At 35.2% G+C, this 23,759-nt stretch overlaps 2 protein-coding genes across 4 annotated transcripts in view; one reads left to right on the top strand and one right to left on the bottom strand.

Moving 5' to 3' along the window:
* The window catches only part of Klp3A (kinesin-like protein 3A), a 196,339-nt gene extending 180,750 nt beyond the window's left edge, over window positions 1–15,589 (top strand). The window contains exon 15 of the mRNA XM_066403383.1: window positions 15,580–15,589. The gene's annotated coding sequence lies outside the window, so the exon portion shown is untranslated. The remainder of the gene's footprint in view (window positions 1–15,579) is intronic.
* LOC136417614 (protein prickle-like) overlaps window positions 1–23,759 on the bottom strand; it is a 186,381-nt gene that overhangs the window by 64,725 nt on the left and 97,897 nt on the right. Inside the window, exons 1-2 of one of the 3 annotated variants that reach the window (XM_066403385.1) lie at window positions 7,314–7,540; window positions 1,139–1,639 (exon numbers count right to left, since the gene is read on the bottom strand). The exons of the other annotated variants lie outside the window; for them this stretch is intronic. Coding sequence (XP_066259482.1) covers window positions 1,139–1,632 — 494 coding nt within the window. The 5' untranslated portion in view covers window positions 1,633–1,639; window positions 7,314–7,540. Of the gene's footprint in view, window positions 1–1,138; window positions 1,640–7,313; window positions 7,541–23,759 lie in introns of those variants that run through there. 3 annotated transcript variants of the gene reach the window in all.

Raw genomic sequence — 23,759 nt, 5'->3', positions numbered from 1 at the left:
GAGGTAAGTTGGATAACGACGGCTTGGTTGATTTGTGTGGCACATTATGTATTACCCACTTAGATACTTTTGCGACCGCTGACCATTTAGTCGTTGTCATTCAATACGGCGCTGCTTAGCAACCTTGTCCTACCTGGTATATTGCCTACGGCTTTTTAATAATTTATAAGGGGAATTTAGAATTATTTCAAATTCCAGTCGCAATCTTGCGGATGCTCCAAGCAATGTAATTTGTTTGGGCTTTTTTTTTAATGATAAACTGCGCACCTCCACCTTGACCTCTTGGGGCGGATTCGATACGATCGGGTGTCGGAGATTTAGGGCCTCATCAGTCAGAATAGAATTTGTCATCTGGCAGGCTACTATAGGTTTGTCACAATAGACAGGAAAACCGATTCCTGACCACTAAAAACGGTCAGGCCCCAGATGCTTGAGTAGCGATTCGGGCGATTCCGCATCCAAAATATGTAAAAATTTACTTTATTATATTTTATTAAAGGCTCCACCTCAAAATATGTTATTTTGAGATCATTCAACTACGGAATCGCTCAAATCAAATTTCAAGAATAGGCCGCCAGACTCGTATTCAGTGTACACACTCTTTACTCCTAAATCTGGCTGTTTCTGACGATCCGAAATTAGTTTCCTTCATTGAGGAATTTTAAGTTATTTTTTTGAGATAATTTTGAGAATTTTGAATTATTGAGCAAGGCGGTGGTCATTTTAAAAAAAAATTGTAAATAACATTAATTTATTATTAACAATACGTTTTTTTAAGGTTCAGTGGTTCGATAGTTGTCATTTTCATTGTAAAAGTTCAAAATTCAAACTTTCCAGTGCGCAAAATTTGTTAGAATGCTGCGTTATTGTCCAAAAATACAATCATAAAAAGAAAGTTTTATTTTAATTTGTACGCCCTATATCTTTAGAACTTAGTCATTAAGGGTTCGTACTAATATGACTTTTCCACCTTAACATTCTTTACGGACTCTCTCCTTAAAGTTTGTCTACATACTTAATTAACACCCTGTATACCTTTACCAAGTAAAAAAAATCATAACATCCTTTTCCCAATGGAAATGCTATAAGATTATTTAATTTAGTAAAACCAAAGAATAAAAACAAACTAGAAACTTACTCATCAAGCATCCGCTTATTCAAATCCAATCCGTTCGAGGTACTAGACCAGTGGCGCTCCTCTCCAGGAGAGCAAATCCGTAATTCCTCAAAACTGAGACTCCGATTCAATGCACTATCTTTATTAACACTAACGTACTGCACTCCTAAATTGTTACTTGGAACACTAGGAATAGTGTTCGGCAGGGGGGGGGTGTCGTCCAAGAGCCTAGTCGCTTGGTAGTACGATATGGCCCAGTCGCGAGGAGTATTATATTTGGGAGCAGGCTTCGGAGGTATCGGAGGCTTTGGTGAAGTTTTACTAGAGTAACTTGACGTTGGTGGAGTGTGTGAAGTGGGAAAATTGCTACGCGACTTCCCGTATAGTTGTCTGTAGTACTTTTCCTGGTCGCCGTACATCCAACAGACCTTCCACCATTGTTTGCACATGAGCACGTTGGCCGTGGATGGGTTCTCCCTCTTCAGGGGTCGATTGCTGAGAGTTGTGGGAGGCATTGTGCGCCTGTTAAGTGAAAACGTTAAAGAAGCCGCTAGTTTCGATTTCGAAACGGGAACGTAGCAGGTACTCTGTCGGCAGTAGCTATAGCTAATGGAAAACGAATTTAAATGTTGCTGGCCTTAGGCGGGCCTTGCGTTGATGTAGGCCGAAACGAGCCTACGCTGTTGTTGAGGTTCTTTTGTTTTATTTGGAAAGCCAGAGGCGTCCGTAATTAGCGTTAGAGAACTGACCGTTACGGCTTGAGCAAAGGATGGAGGAAGAAGCTGGGTGTCCCTTTGGGTTATTTATAGTTTCAAAATTGATCGTAGTGGGAATTCTGCTTTGTTTCTCATCTATTTTATAATGTGGGATTTATGATGACTGACTTCCATCAATTTTTTTAATTCACCTTTTCAACAAATGCGTATTATGTCGCCTGTTACGCGTTTGCTGGATTGAGGTACATCCTCAGCTTATTATATGCGATTCTTTTCGGTGGTCTGCATTTCAACAGAAGTGGCTACGAGACGTACCTACTTATATATATGTTACCAATACTGTAGAAACAATATGATCATCCACTGAGTTGCATGAGAATAAAATTCGTTTACAAGTCATTCTAGAAGGTTTAATATGCATTTTTTGTTGAAGCTCTAACGGCTCATCTACAATGATACGCGCGCCGCCCGATAAGGTGGGCATTTCGCACTTTTTCCGTTTCTGAGATGCTGCCGATCATTTATTTCCCGGTTTTAATGAGCCCGACATCTTGTTTACGAGGATTCCTTTTGCTTCGTCTGACTGCCAGGAATTTAACAACTATTTCGATATTACGTCCGCTTGCTTCGTCGCAACTAAGAATGTCGACATTTCCAGATACTGTGAAGTTACAACTGGTAAAGTTACGTACTAATCAACAGCATGGGTTGAATTTCAGCGGTTTAAACCCACAGGTACCTCCCGACACCGTTTAAAATTCCTATGGCCGCTTTTTTGCGCGCACCTGTCGCTTCCACGAAATTTACGAGAGAAAACACGAGGTACTCGGCTTGTACCCCGCATCGGGAACCACGCCGCATGGACAAGGCCCGAAGAATGTTTATCGAGTCCGATGCTTATATTTTGTCACCGGATTGTTTTTTCTTGCAAGAAGTGTACCTCTTTCAAGCATCCACGAGACATGCCAATAGACATTGTTTTGATTTTTTACGTTGCTCGTAAATGATGACTTTAAATGGCGATTTTCTAGGGTCCGGCAAAGTGCTTTACCGCACATGCTTGCGAGCAGAAAACTTTACTGCACATTATCGGCACTTTAGCATTTTACCTCACGTATGTGATAAACCGTCTTACCGCACGCAAATCAAAGTGATCCGTGTCAGTGTCAAAACTTCACGGATAGTTGACATTGACGTGTGCTGATAAACTTTTTACTGGTATGAAGAGTCTACCGCACGCTGGTATTTAAGTGAACGTTCAGAAACTATTAAAGTTAACACACATACGCTCGTAAGAAAGATATTATACCAAATACATGCGAAACTATCTTTACCTCATGCGAGTACTAACCGAACGCTGCTTTGCGTTATTTATTCAACGGCAGTCGGCGTGTCGTAAAGTATTACTTTGTACACTTGTTGGGTAAATAACTATTATTGATGATAACTGGGAGCTGCGCTAGTAGTGCTTCAAAGCTATACGTCAGGGAGAGATCTAAGATGTCACAGGGCGGGTCTATATATCTCAAGATGAGTTAGATGGTTTTTTTCTGACTAACGGGCAACATTGTATAGCACACATGATTGACATTTTTTTCTTCCCAGCAAACATTACTTTTACAAACAAAAAAAAACACAAAAAAGAGCACTTAAATCTTAAATTCATCGAGAAACGATCTTATCGATTGCTGGCCAGCTTTTGCATGGAGAGTTCAATTATTATTTGACCGGGTAGGCGGGAACCTTTTAACTTTTTGTTCTTTTGGTGAGCGATCAATGCGTCACTGTTTCACTGATTTCGCAAGGTGAAATGAATCGATCGTTCGAATCATTATTCATAGCCTCCACGGATTCAGTTTTACTTTTATTTATAAGAAGTCCTGCTCGAGCTGTATATAAGTGATTTCTCGTTCGTTCGTTTTCGGCAAACCCTCGTTGTGTATTAAGTCAAACACGCGGTTTTATGGTTTCCATATGGTACCATCGCGGTGTAAAGATTTTTAATTGGAATGCTACGTGATCGCACCGTGCCACTGCAGAATCCCGACTATTTTCATTGCGAATCGCGAGCAACATCGCATGAAATTTACTTTCAATGTCGCGGCTACGATTGCGAAGAAAAAATCGGTAAATCTGTAAACGAGGCGAAGAATACCATAATAATAAATCGTCGACCCGGGGTTCCATAACAATCGATAAACAACTCGTACCTATTTACAAAGCTATTTCCTGATTTAAAATCAAATTGGCTGCTTCATATAACCGCCGGCCGGCCGGTTCGTGGACGTGGGCTATTCCTTCTTGATGAAAGCGTTTAAGCGAAAATAACTATTCTTATAGAAGTTTAAGTAGGAAATTGAGGTTTCAATACTTAAAGTTAGAGTCAGTGACTATTTCCTACGACCATCTTCGAAAATATTCCTAACACGTATTGAGCGAGGGTTACAAAATTGGCAAATCCTTAAGCTGTGCGTTAGAACCAGTGTGCTAGGCGTTGACCAATTTTTGCACGGATTTTGAACTTGCCAAGTTACACATGTAATGTTTATGAAAATTCTCTCCGATATTTAGATTCCAACCTGCATTGCGTGTCTTGAAGCACTTACATTTCCAGAGTGTTTTTTTAGGGCGCGCCGGGTGATACTAAATCAATTAGATTTTGATTTACGATCATTCAGCCATAAGGAACTAATCACCTTCTCGTAAATTAACTTCGTTTATTCTTCAAGAACTACGCTCAAGTCCATTCATTTATCAACTTCAAAATTGATCTTTTTAAAGGGAATTTGTCTGTCAAGCCGCTAATAATTAACAGTATATGTATATATTTTATAGAAAAATTAAAGGTATTAACAAATTAATCTTTTTCACAGCTTCACCTCTTGTGTAAATTTTGCTTTTTTTACTCGATGCAATCGCCTATAATGAAAAATCTACATATTGGTGACATTTCTCCATAAATCTGGTAAATTGCGCTTTTAGCTAGACGTGTGTGGTTGATCAGTTTTCTCAAATGAATGGCCAATTATACGTGGAAATATTGTGCTGTTGCTACAGTTGCTACGAATGGACAGTCCGTTAATTTAAACTTACGCAGATCCATTCGTTTGTTTCAGCCTGATGTTATTTACGCTCGCTGGGCAGGCGGGTAAGTAAACAATATGTTGATGTGTTAAGAGAATATGCCGCTATCAAGATGGTTTTGATCATTAATCAAGAAATCCCTGAATTGAAGTAAAAAGTGTAAGCCATCAGTTCCATGAATATAATGTGCTACTTTGCAGTTGAAGTTAAAAGGGACGCTTCTTTCGGTTTGGTACAGTATTTCGACCAAGTGTCCCGCGGATTAGGTATGGGTTTTAGGAATGATGACAAGTAGTTGTTTGTATCAATGTGGTTAGTTCATGTTTAACACAAATTAAGCACGAATGTTCATCAGTTTAGTGATTCAGCATTTATACTTAAGTGTGGTTGTCAATGGTGACATTGTATTTTGTAAGTGTTGGTTTTCCTGAGATTATTGTTCCAATCTGGAATTAATATTTTTGACTGTGTGTCGCTACCTCGCAATTTGTATTGTTCTATGTGTTTCATTTGCAATTGGCATACCTCAAAAAAAGATTTTTCATTTGTCTTTTTCAAAACTATTCATGTGATGTATCCCCATAGCAAACATAGAGGTACCATGGTTAAGGGGTAGCATACACTCTTCATCGCTTACTTTTAGGGATATGAAATTAGTCTGACTAAAATTATAGATGACCATTACTAGAGGAGTACTACTAATCGATTCAGTGATGACTAGTCAAACAGATTCGTTGACAGGCTGCAGTAACGAGTTTTTCCAGCCTTTGCACCGATTTAAAAACGGCAGGCAGAGCATTAGCTCCAAATAGACTCATTAGAGAAAGGAACTTAATTCCCATCCGATTCTAATTCGACTGCCGAGCCGAAGAAACCGGAGTCGGAAATTTCAATTTCAAATCGATAAATCTGGTTTTTATTGGCTGAAAGATTGGCTTCCTTAGAGAGGCAGAGCAAAAACGGCTGGATTCCCTTCCGTTTGCTCGAACTACGACGTTTATGGGGATTTTTATGAAGGTACGCAGTGTAAACATTTAGTGCGTTGAACTGTTGTTTAGATTTTTCAGAGGGACTTGATTAATGATTGGTATCTTGTCAAAAAAAAAACTCTTCAATACTGCGATTCGTTTCAGGGTAATGGAGAAGGTCGAGTTTCAAGAAACGCGATAACATCTAGGAAGTGCCGCATGCAGTAGCTGTGGTTTCACACAATATTATGTGGTACAAGTTGGAGAATATGTTATGACGGCGAAATTGATATCGACCACGCGTAAAGGCATTTGAATGAATTGTGGTGGCATTTGTAATCAGAGATGTAAGCTGATGCGTGTGCTTTCTATCAGTAAAGATGTGGATTTTTGTGGGACTTTTCTTCACTAGATTAGATTCTAATGAGGGGAGAGGGGGAGATCTTAATCAACATTGGCAAGAATTCTGCCAAGTTGCCTGTAGCTAATGCTCAATGATCTACCAGAAGATATACATCGATCAAAAGTGAAACTTAGTAGATGACATGTTATATAAGGTAATTCAGGTTTTAATCGGAAAAATGTAAAAGACGATAGCTTCGAAAAATAAAGAAGGGAAAAGTTCTCATGAATGTGTAGATAACCAATGTTTTGTTGTGTAAAAAATAGAAGCAGGTGTTATTTGCCTAACCAGTAACGTCAAAGACCAGCGGGGGTAAAGGTGGCACTTTCATTCTTTAGTGTACACGCAATTATTTAGTATTTAGAGTATGTAGGGAGGAAAGTTCTATTATCCATTAAGTTTTTATAGAAAAAAAATTGCATTACTTGTTGTTTCGTGAAATAGTTTGAAAAAGAAATATAATTTGAAATTGAACAAAAATTTGAAGCTGGCTAAAGTCTGTGACCAGTGTTGTACCACAAGAAAAACTGGGGGGGGGGGGTTTAATAGAAAGCCGGACCCCAGAATAACCACACCGGATTTTCGGCAAAATTTGCAAAGCCTAATTAAGTACGTAATAAAGCTACCTAGACGCTCAAAATTTGACTTAAATATCTTCAAAATTATAGAAGCTATAAGTAAAACAACAGAAAAAATATTGAAACTTTTACTTCTTGTATTTGGATAACTTTTTTAAACATTTTTTTGAATTTTATAAGTTATTAAATTTTCACATATCACAGATCTAATCGTTTCAGTTGTGAATTGTGGCGTTAATTTAAGTTTAGTTTGATTCGTAGTGACAGTTCGATCAATAAAAATGCCCCCATTACCCACCTGTCTTCTTTACCAAAATGAACGCCAGTCTATATATTAACCATTTTTAGAAACCAAAAAAAAAAAAAAAAGTTAATTCGTGTACGCGCTGTCTAATAGTACCCTCAGTGCATCTGCTACGTTTCCACCAATGTCAACATTAAGCCCACCTGTTATATCAGTTAGCGCCACCTTTTAAATCCAATTTTTCAGTACATTTTGAAAGTCCGCACTTTATAAAAACGCACCCTTATCACGTAAATATGAACCCGAACGCAAAACAATCGCCCGTCGCGAGGCAATACCATAGGAGCGGTTGGTGGTACCGAATCGACTGACAAGCGAGAGCCATGGCACGCCACGATGGCGATAGCCACCTAAGAGACGCCTCCTTTGACTTTGCCTGCCGATGCCGCGATACGAGTAAATATGTAGTACCAGTACCTTTACGCCAAACAAACAAAAGACTATCCGCATGCATTGTTGCTGGGTTTGGGGCGAAATTGCAGGGTGTCACGAAAATCTGCTCCCGGAAAATTGCCGACCATTGGGTGATCGACGAAGGTTTAACAAGTCAGTCACGATTCCTTGGAGCCTTTATGCGGTAACCCAGAAAAGCAAATGCGATATTGGAGTTACGTCAAGTCGTAGGTATCCTAAACTTTTGTAGGGCTGAAGTGGTACCAGCCAAGAGTGTAAAATTTAGAGACAATCCTGCGAGACTTTTAAGGGTATGGAACACCTCCTAGGTATTGTTTCAGTGAATCGCTGGCTATTGGAATTTTGTGGAACCATGAATCCGATAACCTCCAGATATCAATGAACAACTAGGAACTATCTCCGCTCAATTTTACATTTAAACAGTATTTTAGGATGGAAAGGATGGGAAGGGCAGGACAGGAAGTGTTTAATAATATACTCAAACCCTTGCGTGCCCTCTGCCCCAGTAGAGATGATCGTTACGTAACGATCAGAATTCTTATGAACTAAGAATTCTACGTATTTAACTTAGGACTTTTGTCACGCAATCGTTATCTCTCATGAGTCAAATATTATGTATAATCACTAAATCGAAACATTAAATTTTAACTTAAAAGTTATATCGTCATTAGGGGCTGAGTCAAGCCCACGAGATACAATTCGGTAAAATGAACTGCTCAGGTCGGGTCCCACGACTGGGATTAATCGGCTGCTCTTTTAAAAATCGTCTGTGTTCCTGAGGTACCTCAAGTTCAGAGGCGTGCCAAGCACCGATCATACCTTGGTGTTTTAGTTTCTTCTTTCGTTTGACAAAACTCTAGTTTATGGCTAGAGCTGCTGATAACGCTTAACGACAACAACAAAAATTAAAGCTGTTAATGCACTTTTGACCGCCGCCGCTGCCTTTTATAGCTTGTTAATTTGCCTGTTTACCTGCTTCCAAGTTTGTATAAAAGAAAAGAAAGAACTAATTCGGCTCGAAAATCGCTGTAAAACAATCTGGACGTTTTTTCAAGGTTGCCACATTTAATGACGTTCATTTAGGCGTAATGGAGGTAGAATTCGTCCCCTCTGGCCAGTTCGTTGGTCGCCCGGATTTGAGCCTCGCGATTTTCTCTATATTCACGTAAATCTTAGGTGATCCAGGTGGCACATTACGTTTACGACCAGTAAATGCCAATAAGGGATTGCCCAGATATAGTTGAAAATGATAATAATAATACCGTAAAATAATTATACTGGAATGATGGGGTGATCATACGATCCATAAAGCGAGTTTATAGATGTTGCTGCCTTCATAGACGGTTGTAGAAGGATAAGGCTAGATCTTTAGCAAAATACGAATTAGAGGACATAATACATATAAAAACATCATGTTTCATATTCGCATAAGCAGGACATTAGACTTCGCTTTTTTTAATTGCATTTTGTTCGTATTTCCCATATGGGGCTGCTGTGGGCGTGGCTTGAAAAGTAATCTGGTTTGATAAAACAAAGCCCATAAATAGCAGCAATGAGTACAAATAAAATTGGCAGTGAATTTTTAAAGGTAATCCTCCGGACAACTGGAAATTCTGCCAAAAATACCAGTAATTGTCATCAAATGGAATGTAGTAATGCATGAAAGTTACTCCACAAGCAATTTTCTCAAATTGCATCTCAATTCTATGGATTTAAAACAGTTTCGTAAATTCCCTTTGTCACACCCATGAAAAGTATAAGGATAAGTGCTTAATTGACAATGACGAGCAACTACAAGTGCTTTCAGTGCTGCTTATAATTATCTACCGGCTGCCAATTAACACTGTAATCAAAGCAAAAACTTAAGATCCAATTTACACGTAAATCGATCTGAAATCCTGATAGCAAATCTTTCAATTATCCGTTATCTGGAGACGTCCTAGATGTATTATGTTATTTCATGCTATTTAATTTTTAACTCTTGACCTAATTCTAATTAGCATTGGAGAATTCCATCTCAGTCATCTCCACTACACTAGCTAAACACACATAAAAACTCAATTATGATTTTTTTATCAATTTAATCAGAGTTAATAAGTATTATACCCTTTCAAGGTCTGATGTTGGCAGAATTTAAGCTGTCTATCTAGACTTACGACTTAAGATACATAAAGTGCAAAATCGCGTACTGAGTTAATACCATCCATAAATTCATCTTGGTTGGATATTTTTTCAGTCAGCGTAATTGAGATTTCTCCAATTTATAACAAATTTTGCGCACACATTTTAATATTTCTTAATGCAGGAGCACCAATTTACACGCCTGTTTGCCACGTCCAGCAACTTTTTTGCACGATTTTCGATTAATATTGTCGAGACGATAATTTGCTTTTAAAGCCGGCCATTTTGAATGATTTATCGATGTTTAATTGTTTCAAGATTATACTTCAGGTGCATGGCAGCGTCAAAAAATGACATAGGCAACACTGCGTACAGTAATACAAATTACTGCGGATTTCACTCTAGAATAATAATAATATGTGAAAGCAATTTAATGAAAACTAAGTATACATATATAGACAAATGGAAGATGCAAAATTACTGCATGAACGACAACAGGAAAGAGAAAAAACTACGGGGACTGAATCTACTGCACATAATTCTAATTAAACGTGCAAGAAGCGATCACTGGTTCGTGACAACAGAAATGAAGATATCGATCTTCTCTTCTCAACATTAGAAAAATTTCCTTCGTATTGACCAATATAAGCAATACTTTCAGCCATATTCATCAATTCTTCGTCCATCGTCGTTTATGTACACACTGTAGTTTATTGGCTAACGCTTCGATAAACCTGATCCTTAATCGTCTATTTACGAGGTATTTAAAAAAAATCTATAATTTAGCTGAACTGCCTTCGGAATGTGTGTAACACTAATTTATCTGCTTTTAACCGCAGCATCTCAGAATGAGATGTTAATGCTTAGATTTAACATTTTTACGAGGCGTCGTGATACTAACGGTACGTTAGAAGCGAAACCTTGTAGCAATTGTTTCACGGCCCCCTGCGACCTGCCAATAGTTATTTTCATTTATTTTTTTCTGTCGTTGCCGAAACAATTATTAATCGTACAATATAAACAAAACGCTATCTGCGGACTTGAAACAAACGAGTAGCATCGAGCGGCGCCACTGGACCGTAAAATCAATTCTTTGTCAATAGCACGATGATGGAGAAAAATACTGTTTGGTCATATGAGTTTAAAATTAAGAAATGCTTGTTTTCGGTCCGTCGAACACGGCTTGCATGTCAGTCAGAAAGTGGACTGTTTTTTCTTAATGCAGTTGAGAAGACTTTCCTGTATTTCCAGGGCCCTAAGTTTAAATTGAATTATTCGTGGTCAACATCGGACGCCGTAAATGTAATGTACAGTATTGGCCAAAATATTTGGAACTCAGAATATTGCGCCTGTATCTAAATAGTCCTGTTCTAATATAAACAAACACATTAAAGCCAAAAAGCCCTATTATTGTTCGACAAAAGTATAGTATTAACATTTAGTTGTTTACATTTTTTTATTCAAAAATATATATAATTTTCCTTTCGTGTTGGACCAAATGCTTTTTTCCATTTCGAATTTGTTTTTGTTATAATTTAAAAACAGCTTTTTACTTTAATTTATTATTTTCTTGCCATTTCGTTTTAACTTCTTGATACGTACTCTACTACCTATTTTTCAACAATGACCAGAGGAAATCGCATTCACTCGATTTGAGATGCAGAATTATTCATTTTTACAAGGGAATATTGCAAAAAGATATTTCTATCAGACTAAATATTCCAAAAAAAATACTGTATCGCGTATTATTGAACAGTTTAGAGCGTACGGTCATGTTATCCTGGGAAAAGGTTCAGGCGGGCTTAAAAATTCTACCAGACGAATGGATAAAAAACGATCAGCACTGCCAATAGTGATCCATTTCTGGTACCATCAAAGATCTTGCAGGAAATGCAGAGAGATGGATATTAAGAAATATCATCGTGAGCTATTAGAAAAAGGCTGTTAGAAGGTGGTCTAAGATCATTCAGCAAAAAAAAACACTGTTACGGAAGAACATCAAAGAACGGTTACAATTTGCATTCGATCATAGACGCTGGACAGTGGAAAATTTTTAAAAAGTTCTTTTTAGTAATTATTCCACATACAACCTTATTTTCAGTGACGATATAGTCCACATAAAGCGTACAAAAAGCTAAAAATTAAATAAAAAATATATTAAATCTACCGTTAAGTATGGAGGAGGAAACGTGTTGGTATGGGCATTCTTTTCTTGGTATGGCATGGGTCTCACTCATTGTATTGTTGAAAAAACGGATAGATCCATGTATAGGGATATATTGAGAACTATAATGGAACCCTATTTATTCGAAACATTGCCAGTCAACTTGATTTTCTAATACGGTAATGATATCAAGAATTCTGCCAAACTAATGAAAGTGTTTAGAACAAGAACCAGTGTGTAGCATGAAGTAGCCTGACCAAAGTCCGGATTTAAATCCAATTGAGAATTTATGGGACTTTGTAGATTGTGTGACTCGAACAGGGAACTCCATTAGAAGTAGAAATGAACTGTTTGGAGGGTTGACACAAGTCTAGCCATCAACTTAATTGGCGATTAATTGAAGAATTAATAAAATCAATGCCGGGGAGAATAGCAGATGTGATCAAAGTAAAGGGACATCACACCAAATACTAAAGCATTTTTAGTTCCTATTTTTAACAATGAGATTTTCTATTAAATTGATTAGGTTATAACAATTTTTTACAGTTATTATTGAATTTTTTGCCACAAACATAAAGTTTTGTAGGAAGTATTATTTTATTTAGTTATGGTTAATGTGTATCTTTATTAAGAGTAAAACTACAATAAAAAAACTTTATGATATTTATCAAATTTTCAATTTGTGCAAACTTTGAAAAAGTTCCAAGTATTTTGGCCAATACTCTATGTAAGAATTGACCGAAGTTTACATTCCCTTTTCCCTGAACCACTTGCAGTAGAACCCCATATAAGACCATCGATAACCCTAATGGATTCCTCCAAGAGCATAATTTAAGAGGACTAATATGAGATTTATGGGTCTCAGTGTGAAAGTGAGTTAATAACGAATCTGGAAATAGAGAAAGATAAACTAACAAGGGGTAGATTCATTTATGTTAGGTACCAAGAGTAGGAGATTTTATCGGTCCTAACTCAAATTGACCTAAACTAAGATAATAGTGAAAATACTACTAGATAAATAAAAGGCTGTTTAATAGATTTACTAATTAATGTTTAAATTAATATGTTAATTAGAGTTTACTTGTAAACGTAAACATAGATTTTTTGAATAATAATGAATTTGTGCAGGCAAAGCTCGTACGAGTAGCAACTAGATGACCCACAATATATTATAAAATAATAAATAAAATTAATATTCGGAATAACAACATTAATTAAGATTACTCATCGGGGCTCCCTCCTGCTTTTTGCCACATTTTCGAATCGCCCGTGGCATGTTGGTTAATTATTAATTAATTAACGTAACCAGTACCTATTTCTCTGTCCATGTATGATAAGGATTAAATATACATAAAATGATTAGTGTGCACCGAAGACAAGGACCTCACGGAGTCAGGACCACTCAGGACAAGAACCTTTAAAGTCCAAGTAACGTCACGTCAGCAATCCACTAAGGTAAATAACATATATGACCGCAAAGGTCCAATTGATACAGGTAATATACAGGGTGTACCATTAAAAACTTTGCACCCGACTTATTTTGAACTATGGTAAAAATATTAGAATTTGTTGTCGAAGGGAAAACATTCTAGCGTTAAATGCAAATTCACTAAAACAACCCCCTTCTTTGGGGTGTATTCAACTTAAAATCTCAAACGGCACTATATGTCGAGTGACACCTCATTTGAAAGGGTTTTTAATTCTGATTGTCAGCCTATTATTTTTGGTCTATTTTAGGTCACCTATTAAATAATAAACTAACGTAAACCACAAATTTTAAATTAGGTACAGGCAAATTACAATGCGTTTTGAGGTGTCTATGTATAAAACTTTCTCAACTTTAATTTATCAAATTTGCATCCACAGTCACCTATTTTTTCAAATTTATTTAGCAGGAATTTTATTTGAATGAAAAATTTTAAAAATTTAAATTATTTTTAATGTAAAAATTGCTTGCAAATATTTTGTAAAAAGCTATTTTAAATTTTTAAAAAATCGTACAGCTCGATCAAATTAACTTTGCAGGTGATGTATTGGGCGTAATGACAATGCAAGTATTCGACGAAAACGAGATGATACAAAAATATTAAAAATATGGATTGATATACAGGTCATTACAAAAGTGAAAAGTAATTATTTTATTTTTTTATCTTGTCTCTTCTCGCAATGCCCTAAAAGGTTCTACTTGTCCATAACGCCAGGAATCTTTACACAGAATAATACATTCATTGACAAAGTTATCGAAAATTTGTTATTATCATTATTATTTGAAAACAAATTGAAATTGTCTTAGTAAACTGATATTTTGACAATAGTATTCATCTAGTAGGCGAACAAACCCAATTGTTTTAAAATACTTTGACAATTAAATTATGTTACTACAAGTTTTGACATGCATGTTATGTTAGAAATCTTAAAGATAATTTAAGAATAAACACTGAATTAAGTTATTCGTTGGGAATTTAAGCAATTGATAGTGTATAGCATTAACTACTTAGTGATTTAGAACAAGAGTGTGCCACCAAAGAATCATTGCAGTGACGTTGAAGCTATATAAATTGTAAATCTACATCATGAAGGATACCTATAAGTAAAAAGAAATTGCACGTCTTAGGAAAGGTCAATCTACAATATCGAATATTTTAAAAAGGAGATCAAGAAACTGGAAAATTTGTAAGAAGACCCGGTCAAGGGTGCAAAAGGTGTACAACAGCAATTGATGATTGTTTTTTGAAACTTTAGTTCTTCTCGAAATCACAAATTGACCCCCACGACCGTCAAAAAGGAGCTGTTGAATGTGAGATAAATTAATGTTGGTTCAACAACAGTTAGAAGAAGATTAAAGGAAGCAGGATTAAAAGCAAGATGTTCAGCTAAAGTTTATTGTTTTCTCCAACCACGCTACATGTTGCTGTCATAGTTGCTATCTACCTGGATGCAGTTATAATTTCGTATTGGATTAGCCGTCTTATAGCCCGGATTTAAGTCCGATCGAATAGGTCTGAAAATATGTGTGATGAGCTAAAAAGACGTATAAAGAAAAGGAATCCCATTCCAACTACAACAGAAGAGCTTCGGTTTACAGCCCGTTATAAATGGAACGCTATTCCTCAACAATACATTCAAACCTTACCTAATTGCGTGCCGAGAAGAGTGAATACTGTAATTAGAGCTCGAGGAAGAAATGCTCGATACTAACTAAGCTGTTTTTTAAATCAGAACCCTTACGATTTTGCCACATTGTAATAGTTAAGGGTAATATAAATATTCTCAATTAATGTTAATAAGTAGATTTTTTCCCACATTATTTTTCCTATAAAATTTTAATTAAAATTTGTGAAATGAGCTGATCTTACTACTATAAAGTGTTACATTATCTGATTTCATCGTTTCAATAATAAATTATAAAAATATTCGATAATTTTGTCCATGAGTATATGTGAGACAAGATGGCCACAGGATAACGCAGACAGCTACACAAATCAGACATTATTAAGGTATCTATTTAGATTTTTTTTACTTATAAAATTCTTGAATTTATTTTATTAAAATTAATTAACACACAACAATTTGTATGTTTACAAAGCGATATTCACACACACACGATCACACAGCGATTATTAGCTGTAAAGTTTCAAAAGATGAAATTGTTTCAAATTGAAATTAACATTTCTTTCACTAACATATTGTTTCATTGCTGCCCACACTAGTTCTGTCGGATTAAGATCTGGATGGTATGGGGGTAACCTTAATACTTCATGTCCTTTTGCCGTTAAAAGTCTATTAATTTTATATGTTTTGTAACAAGGTTTATGAAATTTAATCACATTATACAGTTCAATTTTCGTCGTTTTGTCATTACATTTTTTTTCTCTTGCAACCATTTCAACAACTTTCCTCGCACTCATAGTTGGTACTTTATTAGATTGAACATTATGATATGGAGCATTATCCATGATACGAACGCTCTTTGGAAGCAGATTAGGGATAGGCTTTTTTCTAGCTATTTTGTGTAATTATTGTAGTTCATGTCGTCATGATAATCTCCTGATTTCTGATTTAAAATTTTAAATACGCATTTGGCACACAACCATTTTTACCTCCTGTGTTAACAAGAATTAATCGTTCCCCTTTAGAAATTAGTTTATGTAGAGCCCCTCATTAGAATTATCGATCCAAGCTTTACTGGATGGAAAGATGTGCATAAGTTTTTTCCATATAAATAATATGGCAGTTCTCACTACGATACTAAGTTATACTTAACAAATAATAAAATCTCATTGTTTAAACGTCTGGTTTTTCCATTAATATCTTTCTGTTATTTCTCGTCTTTCACAATCTAAATCTCATAGACCGTATAATGTTTCTTAAACTTTCACAACATCCTGAATAATTATAATCTTTTTTAAACTTTTTATGGCTACGGCTCTTTCTTTTCTTGTAATTAGAAATTTATAATGAATCTTCTTAGCACACTGGTATCATAATCGTCTAGAGTCGAATTAGATTTCTTTCGTTCTCGAATGGTTTGAAAACTTACACCAGTAACCATTGCAACTCGTTCTTGAACCTTATCAAATACTTTCAGTGGTTTATTCTGCTCTGCTTCGCGTCTCATAAAATACAACACATTTGGAACAACTTTGCGGGCTTGCCCATGCAATACTTTATGTTGAAGTTTAGATTTATAAATCTCTACATTACCCATTTTTCCGCAAGTTAAGAGCTCTGTAAATCGTCACACGCGCGCACTAAATGAAGTAAAATCGCGTTCAATTTTTTGCTAAGTGTACCGCACCCTTCGAGCCGTCTACCTGTTTACTGCGCATCTAATGCTTTGTCGCTTCACAAGTAAAGTTAACGTAGGCGAGATCTACTGATAATAAATTTGCAAATCAATAACCTTCACTTGCTATTCAATTCTTAAAGAGCAAACGTATTTAGTAATTATTAATTTCAAAAATGGTTTATTCGAGACGCGAGAAGGTTGAAATAAATAAATAATATTTCATTAGGTATAATAAGAGAATAAATTTTAAAAAATAATGATAGTGCACGAATGACGGCAAGAATTTTTAATCTACGCCTACCAAATAAACACACCTCCGATGTTTACGTTACCAATTTGGTTAAAAAGTTTTATGAAACGGAATCAGTGGAACATAAAAAACGTCAACCTCTAAACCCTGTTGAAAGTGAAGCTAACAAAATTGCCGTTCTTATGGCTGGAAGCAGATCATAATTCGACTAATTGTAAGTTTTCTGAAATTTCGGGAGTTTTTAGCACAAAAAAGCCTTCAAATACCATTCGTATAAACTTCAGTTGGTTCAAGAGCTGGATGAAGTCGATCTTGGCCGAGTTTACAATTTGCAAAAGAGATGACTAATCGACAGACAAATGTTCAAAATTTCTTATGTACGATATATTTTTCCGATAAATGCACTTTTTATCTCAATGGATTCGTTAATCGTCAACTACCGTAACTATCGTTGTGACGATACTACCCGAGTGACAGCACTCCAACATTATCTATTATTTAGAGAAGAACACAATCAAAATCCTCAAAAATTGGCAAGAATTCTCGGAAATAAGATTATTGGACCATATTTTCTGCTAGCAAATCTTAATAAGGAAATATAACTTACGCTTCTGAAAAACTATATTTATCTAATTATTGTTGAAACTATAGAAAATACTAACAATATCTTAGAGGATAATGAATGGTTTTAACAAGATGGGATATCTCCACATTTTACAGTGTCAGTTTGTCAATTTTTTAACAAAAATTTTCCAAATTATTGCCGCGGATTTATTGAATCGCCACACAGATCATCTCATATGACACCCCTCGATTTTTTTTTTGTGAGGACATTTAAAGTCGAAAATTTATACCTCTCAGTCGCACTTTTAATTATGAATTTTACGAAAAAAAGTTATTCTTCATAAAAAGTTCTGCACGGTCTTAAACCTAAAATAAAAAAAGTAAACGTAACTTTTTTGAAGTTGTATACAATTTTTCTTAAAAATATAAATTTTGCTCAAGAAAATTTTATTATTATTATTGTCAATAATGCACATTTATGTCTTGTTTATTGAAAACATCACAACTTTTCGTCTCTTAATATATTTTCATAACAATTTCACGATTTAAATATGTAATCAATGCATAACAATAATTTATTTTGCAAATTGGTAAACACGAAAAGTTAATAATTTGTATAACTATGTAGGATGATTTTAGTTTTCAGTCATTCCACTAGTGCTTTAACATAGCCACCTTCTTTTTCAAAACATTTAATCGTTCTTTTGCCAAACTCCTTTAATATATTCATTATCATATTTGGAAGGAAATATGATTCCGAAATTATCCTTTTCAAATGAATAATATTTAGAAATGGCCTATGCTGGTAGATTTTCTGTTTTAAGTAACTCCAAAAGAAATAATCCATAGGGGTTAAGTCAGGAGACCTAACAGGCCAAAAAATATTTGAATGTTTGTGAATTACTTTTTCATTGAAAATATTTTGAAGCAACATATTTTCTAACAGTTAACACACTGTGGCAAGAGGCACCGTCTTATTGGAACCAAATTTGCTGAGGTTCTTGCAAGGGGATATTCCAACACATATCAAACTTCACTGTCAAAAAACGATTATATATTTGTGTTGAAAAAACAAGAGATAAATGTGCTTTGTTGAAACTAACAATAATAAAATTTTCTTGAGCGAAATTCATATTTTTAAGAAAGCTGGTATACGAGTCCAAAAATTTGATATCTGATTATTTCATTTTAAGTTTAAAACTATGGAGAACTTTTGATGAATAAGAACTTTTTTTTTAAGTTGTAAAGTTAATAATAAAAAAGTTTCCCATATAATTTCAACTTAAGTAAACACACTATATACCACAAAACTCTATTCCAATCTCTAAGTAAATGCTGCTTATTCAACGTTCCTCTATCGACCCTCTGTTTTCTTTTATCCCCTTTCTCATTTTTGTCCCCACATAGGCCATGTGTTTCTTATTTCTGTGAAAAATGGGCAGTAGCATTTATTTTATTTTAATTTTGTTTTTAAAATTCATGACGGCATTCTAAATACATTTTACATAATTCTCATTTATTTTTATTACAATCATTTGGGAAAATGGAGGTTTTATGTTAAAATAATTGTCATCTTTATGTCTTATATTTGAAGTGGAATACTACTCGTGATTTTAACTACAAACCGAGCATATCACCAAAAATAGGTTAACAGTCTATAGTTTTTACAAGTTTTACAACTTTTGTGTAAACTTTTTGAACTTGTCATTAGTCTCATAATTATCTATAATAGTTAGGGAAAATTGGGACCAAGTTATTGATAGAAATGAACTAAGAAAAAAGATAGAAAATTATTGAGCATACTTCCAGAAATATATTGTAACTTTAGTTAACATTTGCACATGCGCCGAAGCCAATGAATATGGTAAGGCAAATAGTAGCGTTTTCCGCTATCTAAAGGTGCTACGATGATATAGACAAATTCCTGCGTATACATGTTCTATGTCTTACGATGATATAAGTAGAGCTTTACGCTGAAATATGTAGTGTTCTTCGGTGGGTGTCAAAGGGCGTTCATAAGAGATCTGAGAAACGGGAACTTACGGGGCTTTACCAGCCCTGACATTATATTAGTTTTCGTTCATATTTATTATAATTTTGAGGGTTTAGTATAATTTAAGTGTGATTTGAATATACATAGGCATATAGGCTGCGTCTTAGATCAGTATAGTGCTGCAGCATCCACTGTTGTTTCTAGTCCCATTTGTTAACTAAGCTTTGAAATACTTCCATTTCATTACAGACATTTATTTTAATTTCGAAAACTACCATTTTATTCGTCAAAATTAAAAAATAGTTATTTATGGAACCAGCAAAAAAAGACGAGCCAAGCGAATTCCCGCAATATAACACGAGTTACGTAAAATAGTATTTCCTAATAAGTTTCATAAATGATTTTTTCTAACTTTGCTGTATGGTGAAGAAATCATAAGAAAATGGCAAATACTTCAACATATACAAGTTGCGCCCTGTATTTGTAGAACGGTAGTCATTATTGTTGTTACTGTACCCTTTTGTTCACTGAGTTATGGAATGAAGTGACATGCTTTCATTGTTTAACTAGTTGCGAAATGCAACCCGTTTAGTCACCGGTTTTGATCAAGAAAACTGTCATTTTATTTCTCAAAATTAAAAAAAGATTATTTTGACGTACCTACGTTTATGAGTATCGTTAGGTCTGAGCCATTGTTTGTGCTTACCTGTAAAAAAAGAGAGATAAATATTAACAATGCATTTAAGATATAGTATACCACAAAATAGTATTTTGATAGGCAATGTGTCATGCAAGAATAAAAGTTAAAATAATTTCAGTCATGTGGAAATGCATGCAAATGGAAAATAAGGACAACCTAATTTTAAGGGTTATGCTCTTGTAATATTTTAATAATAATCGAGGTAATGACTTATTTATACTTTTTTATTGAGATTTCTAGAGTATACATAAGTCAAGTTTAAAAACCTTCCTCCGGTATATTCAGGGTTTGTAGCTTACAGCTGGTCGTGTCCCCACATTTCAAAAATCAACCACCCACCGACTTCATCGGTTGCACCTTGTCCGTAAATTTTGGCTCACTGGTATAAATTTGATTACGTTCTTCTTCAAACTTGATGAATCTTTCAACATGTCTTTTGTCGATGAAAAGTATTGAGAAATGTGATAAGTTTTTAACTTTGTCCCATAGATTCAATGGTTGCCTTATCTGAATCCAAGCATGGTCAGTGCATGCAACCGTGGCATGGCGGAAGTGACCTCTTTGCCGCTTCAGATGCACCTTGCGCCTGCTGTTCATTTGTTTTAGCTAAATCCAATAGGAGTTATAACGTTCAGATAAACCGTTTTCGCCCCGGCTAATGGGAAATAATAATTATCGATTCACGCCGTTCCATAATGGTGATCACGTTTCGCAGTCGGTAAGGTATCTATAAGGAGTCTCTTAAGAGTTAAAGATAAGGAGAATATCTTTTGTTGTTGCTACTGGTTTTGTAATAGAATTTATCAAAAGGACTCGAATTATACCCCGCGTCTTATGCATAGTATGAACACAGTGAGGTTTCAAGAAGTCATAAAATAGGCTTTGACGCTATAGGGAAAAGGAGGCCCCCAGGGTCGACTCTGCCTTATAAAATCTATTTTACGGTCGCTCGTACAAGACTATTTTATGAGTAGTTTTGATGAATGAAGGAATATTTTACCTTGCACTCTAGGTTGCTTTCACGTTACAATGTAGCAACAGAATCATAATAATATCTTATACACCGAGGATCTGAAGTTCGCTATTACGATCCGAACCTCAAATTTAAACTCAGAACCGTCCCGCGCTGAGCGATCTCAGGCGTGAAGGTCATTAGTATTTCACAACTGCGATGTACTTTCCCACTACTAGACTTCACTTGATTGAGTAAAATTACGATAAACTTGCCTAAATTAGGCATAAATCAAATTTGGAACACAAACAGATACCGCGTCTTGAATCATAACATCAACGGTGACGTTTCATTTGACCTTCATTTCCATGGCAACCATAAATAAAACAGCAAGGGATGGTAACGACATTGTGGCCAATTAGCTTCCTAGGTAAATAATGAGCCATATGCGTGTCATGATTAACCTGTTACTAAATTGTTTGTACAAAAAATGCGAGAAAACGTACTTTATAGTCTTTCAACACACCCAATAACGATGTCTTTTAGCGATAGTAGCAGAAGAGCAATATTATAAATAAATTTGGGTAATAACGTACATTACGTTTAGGTGAAGTAGCAGAAATCTAAACACAATAAAACTAATGATAGGGCTTCTACTTCGGTGGTCTTTTGAAGAAACCGTGGGAATCGACCCTAATTATTAAGAATCTCCTCGTTAGATTGTCGACTATACACCTTGACTTGCGAGAAGGAAGTTGAATTATTTTGGCATTCGTATAGTAATACGCTTGTTAAATTAAAGTGAGACTGGTGCTTACAGATGATGGGTATCGCTAAAAACCTCCACAAGAACATTGTTTTTCAATTTCTTTTTTCCCGGTATTTCCGCGTTGAATAAAATATGTTTTCCTTTCTCTGACAGATTTTTTCATTCAACCAAATGATGATTTAATAAGTCTCCAAAAAACGACTTAAAATGAAAATCGATCTACGTCCTACTTTACAAAATTACGACATAGCATTCCATTCGGCATAGCATGCAAAGGTAGCTGTGAATGGCACCTTGTTGCAGCGTTGGAACGTGTATCATTAGGCGAACATTGGCAAAAACAACCAATTTCGTTATGTAGGACACTATCGCTTGTTAAGACCATTTTTGCTTCGATTTGTTTATGTATAATTTGCTCAGGATATCTAGGGAAAGATAGTGCAATAAAAATCAAATATTAGTAGTAAACTTAATGCACAGTACTATAGAAACAATAATTATTGATAGTAAAGACGTGATCTATTTTTTGCGGCATTGCTAACATTTACGTAAAGTAACTCTAAAACAACGAAATAATTATAATCTCACTTTTAATACACATGTGTCGTACGATTTACATATCGTTTTTTGCATTTCTATTTTTATTGTGAGGCATGAGGCGGAAACGTTTTATTTGATTTCAAAGCTTTTTACTGATTTTTTGTTAATGCTACTACATTTAAAATAGACCGTTATTGGATATGGTGAATGATTGTATTTTTATTTGTCCAACAAATAACATTGACATTGACATGACATTGACAATGACATTTTATCCCTTGCTGATTGGAAAATACCGCGAAATGGAGTTTGGTGATCAATTGAATGTGATAAAGCCACTTAACCGTTCGCTCGTAGGAAATCGTCATTTATCGAAGAAATCCAGAAAGTGAAACGTTACCGCACGCTATTTCAGTTAACCAAACAATGCGAAGCGCAGTTTGGTCAGTGTGGTGAATTGAGTATAGTAAACACACTTTCACACGAAAAAACATGGAGGGCGTTAAGGACGTTTTCGCACTTATTAGACACAATATTTTTCCTTCGAGCTTATACGTGTTAATTTTGTATTACAACCAATCGACCATTTGCCCTCCACCCACAACGCTGCGACGACCATCTTGTTACACAGAAGGATGTTGCTCTAACCATTAGGTTTTCGAGATTATATTAATATATTACGTTCGTTATCACACATTATATTCAATTGCACTATTTTGATTTGCCCTAATATACAGGGTATTTCAAATTCGACCCTCACCATTGGGATCTCGGAAACTAGAGGAGATACGAAAAAGTTTAAATGGGGGCAAAGTTGCGCAATCTAGTGCTTGATCGAATACCGTTTTCAAAATTTTAATTTTCCGAGTACTTCCGAAGATATCCGAGAAAAACTAAAAATTGGAGAATCCATTTTTATTTTTTTTTAGCGTTATTTGACAAGAAAGATTAAATTCGTAAGCACATTTTCATTGTCACTTTTTCTCAGCTACACAATGACATATTCAAATTTGCGATCCGACGTTTCGTCTTTCGGCTACCATCATCAACTTTATTTTTTCTTATGGGCCCCATATTGGATTTTTCGACAAAAAAATAGTGCGTTTCATTCTAAATTCATTGATATAGAACTTCTTATAATTTACTTTTTTAAAAGCCGAAATATTTAAATAAAAAGAAATATTACATAGTTGGCCTTGACTCCATCGAAAGACTTTCTTTTGTTCGCGTTATATGACAGAACTTCTCAAACGAATTTAGAGCGTGTGCAGATTTCCAATGAAAATGAGTTTCCGAAGTGAAGAAAAACGAGATATGTTAAGACTTTATTACA

The sequence above is a fragment of the Euwallacea similis genome, chromosome 29, assembly GCF_039881205.1.
Source record: "Euwallacea similis isolate ESF13 chromosome 29, ESF131.1, whole genome shotgun sequence".
NCBI lineage: Eukaryota > Metazoa > Arthropoda > Insecta > Coleoptera > Curculionidae > Euwallacea > Euwallacea similis.
Note: the sequence above shows the minus strand (reverse complement) of the source record. Positions and strands in the feature narration are given on the sequence as shown.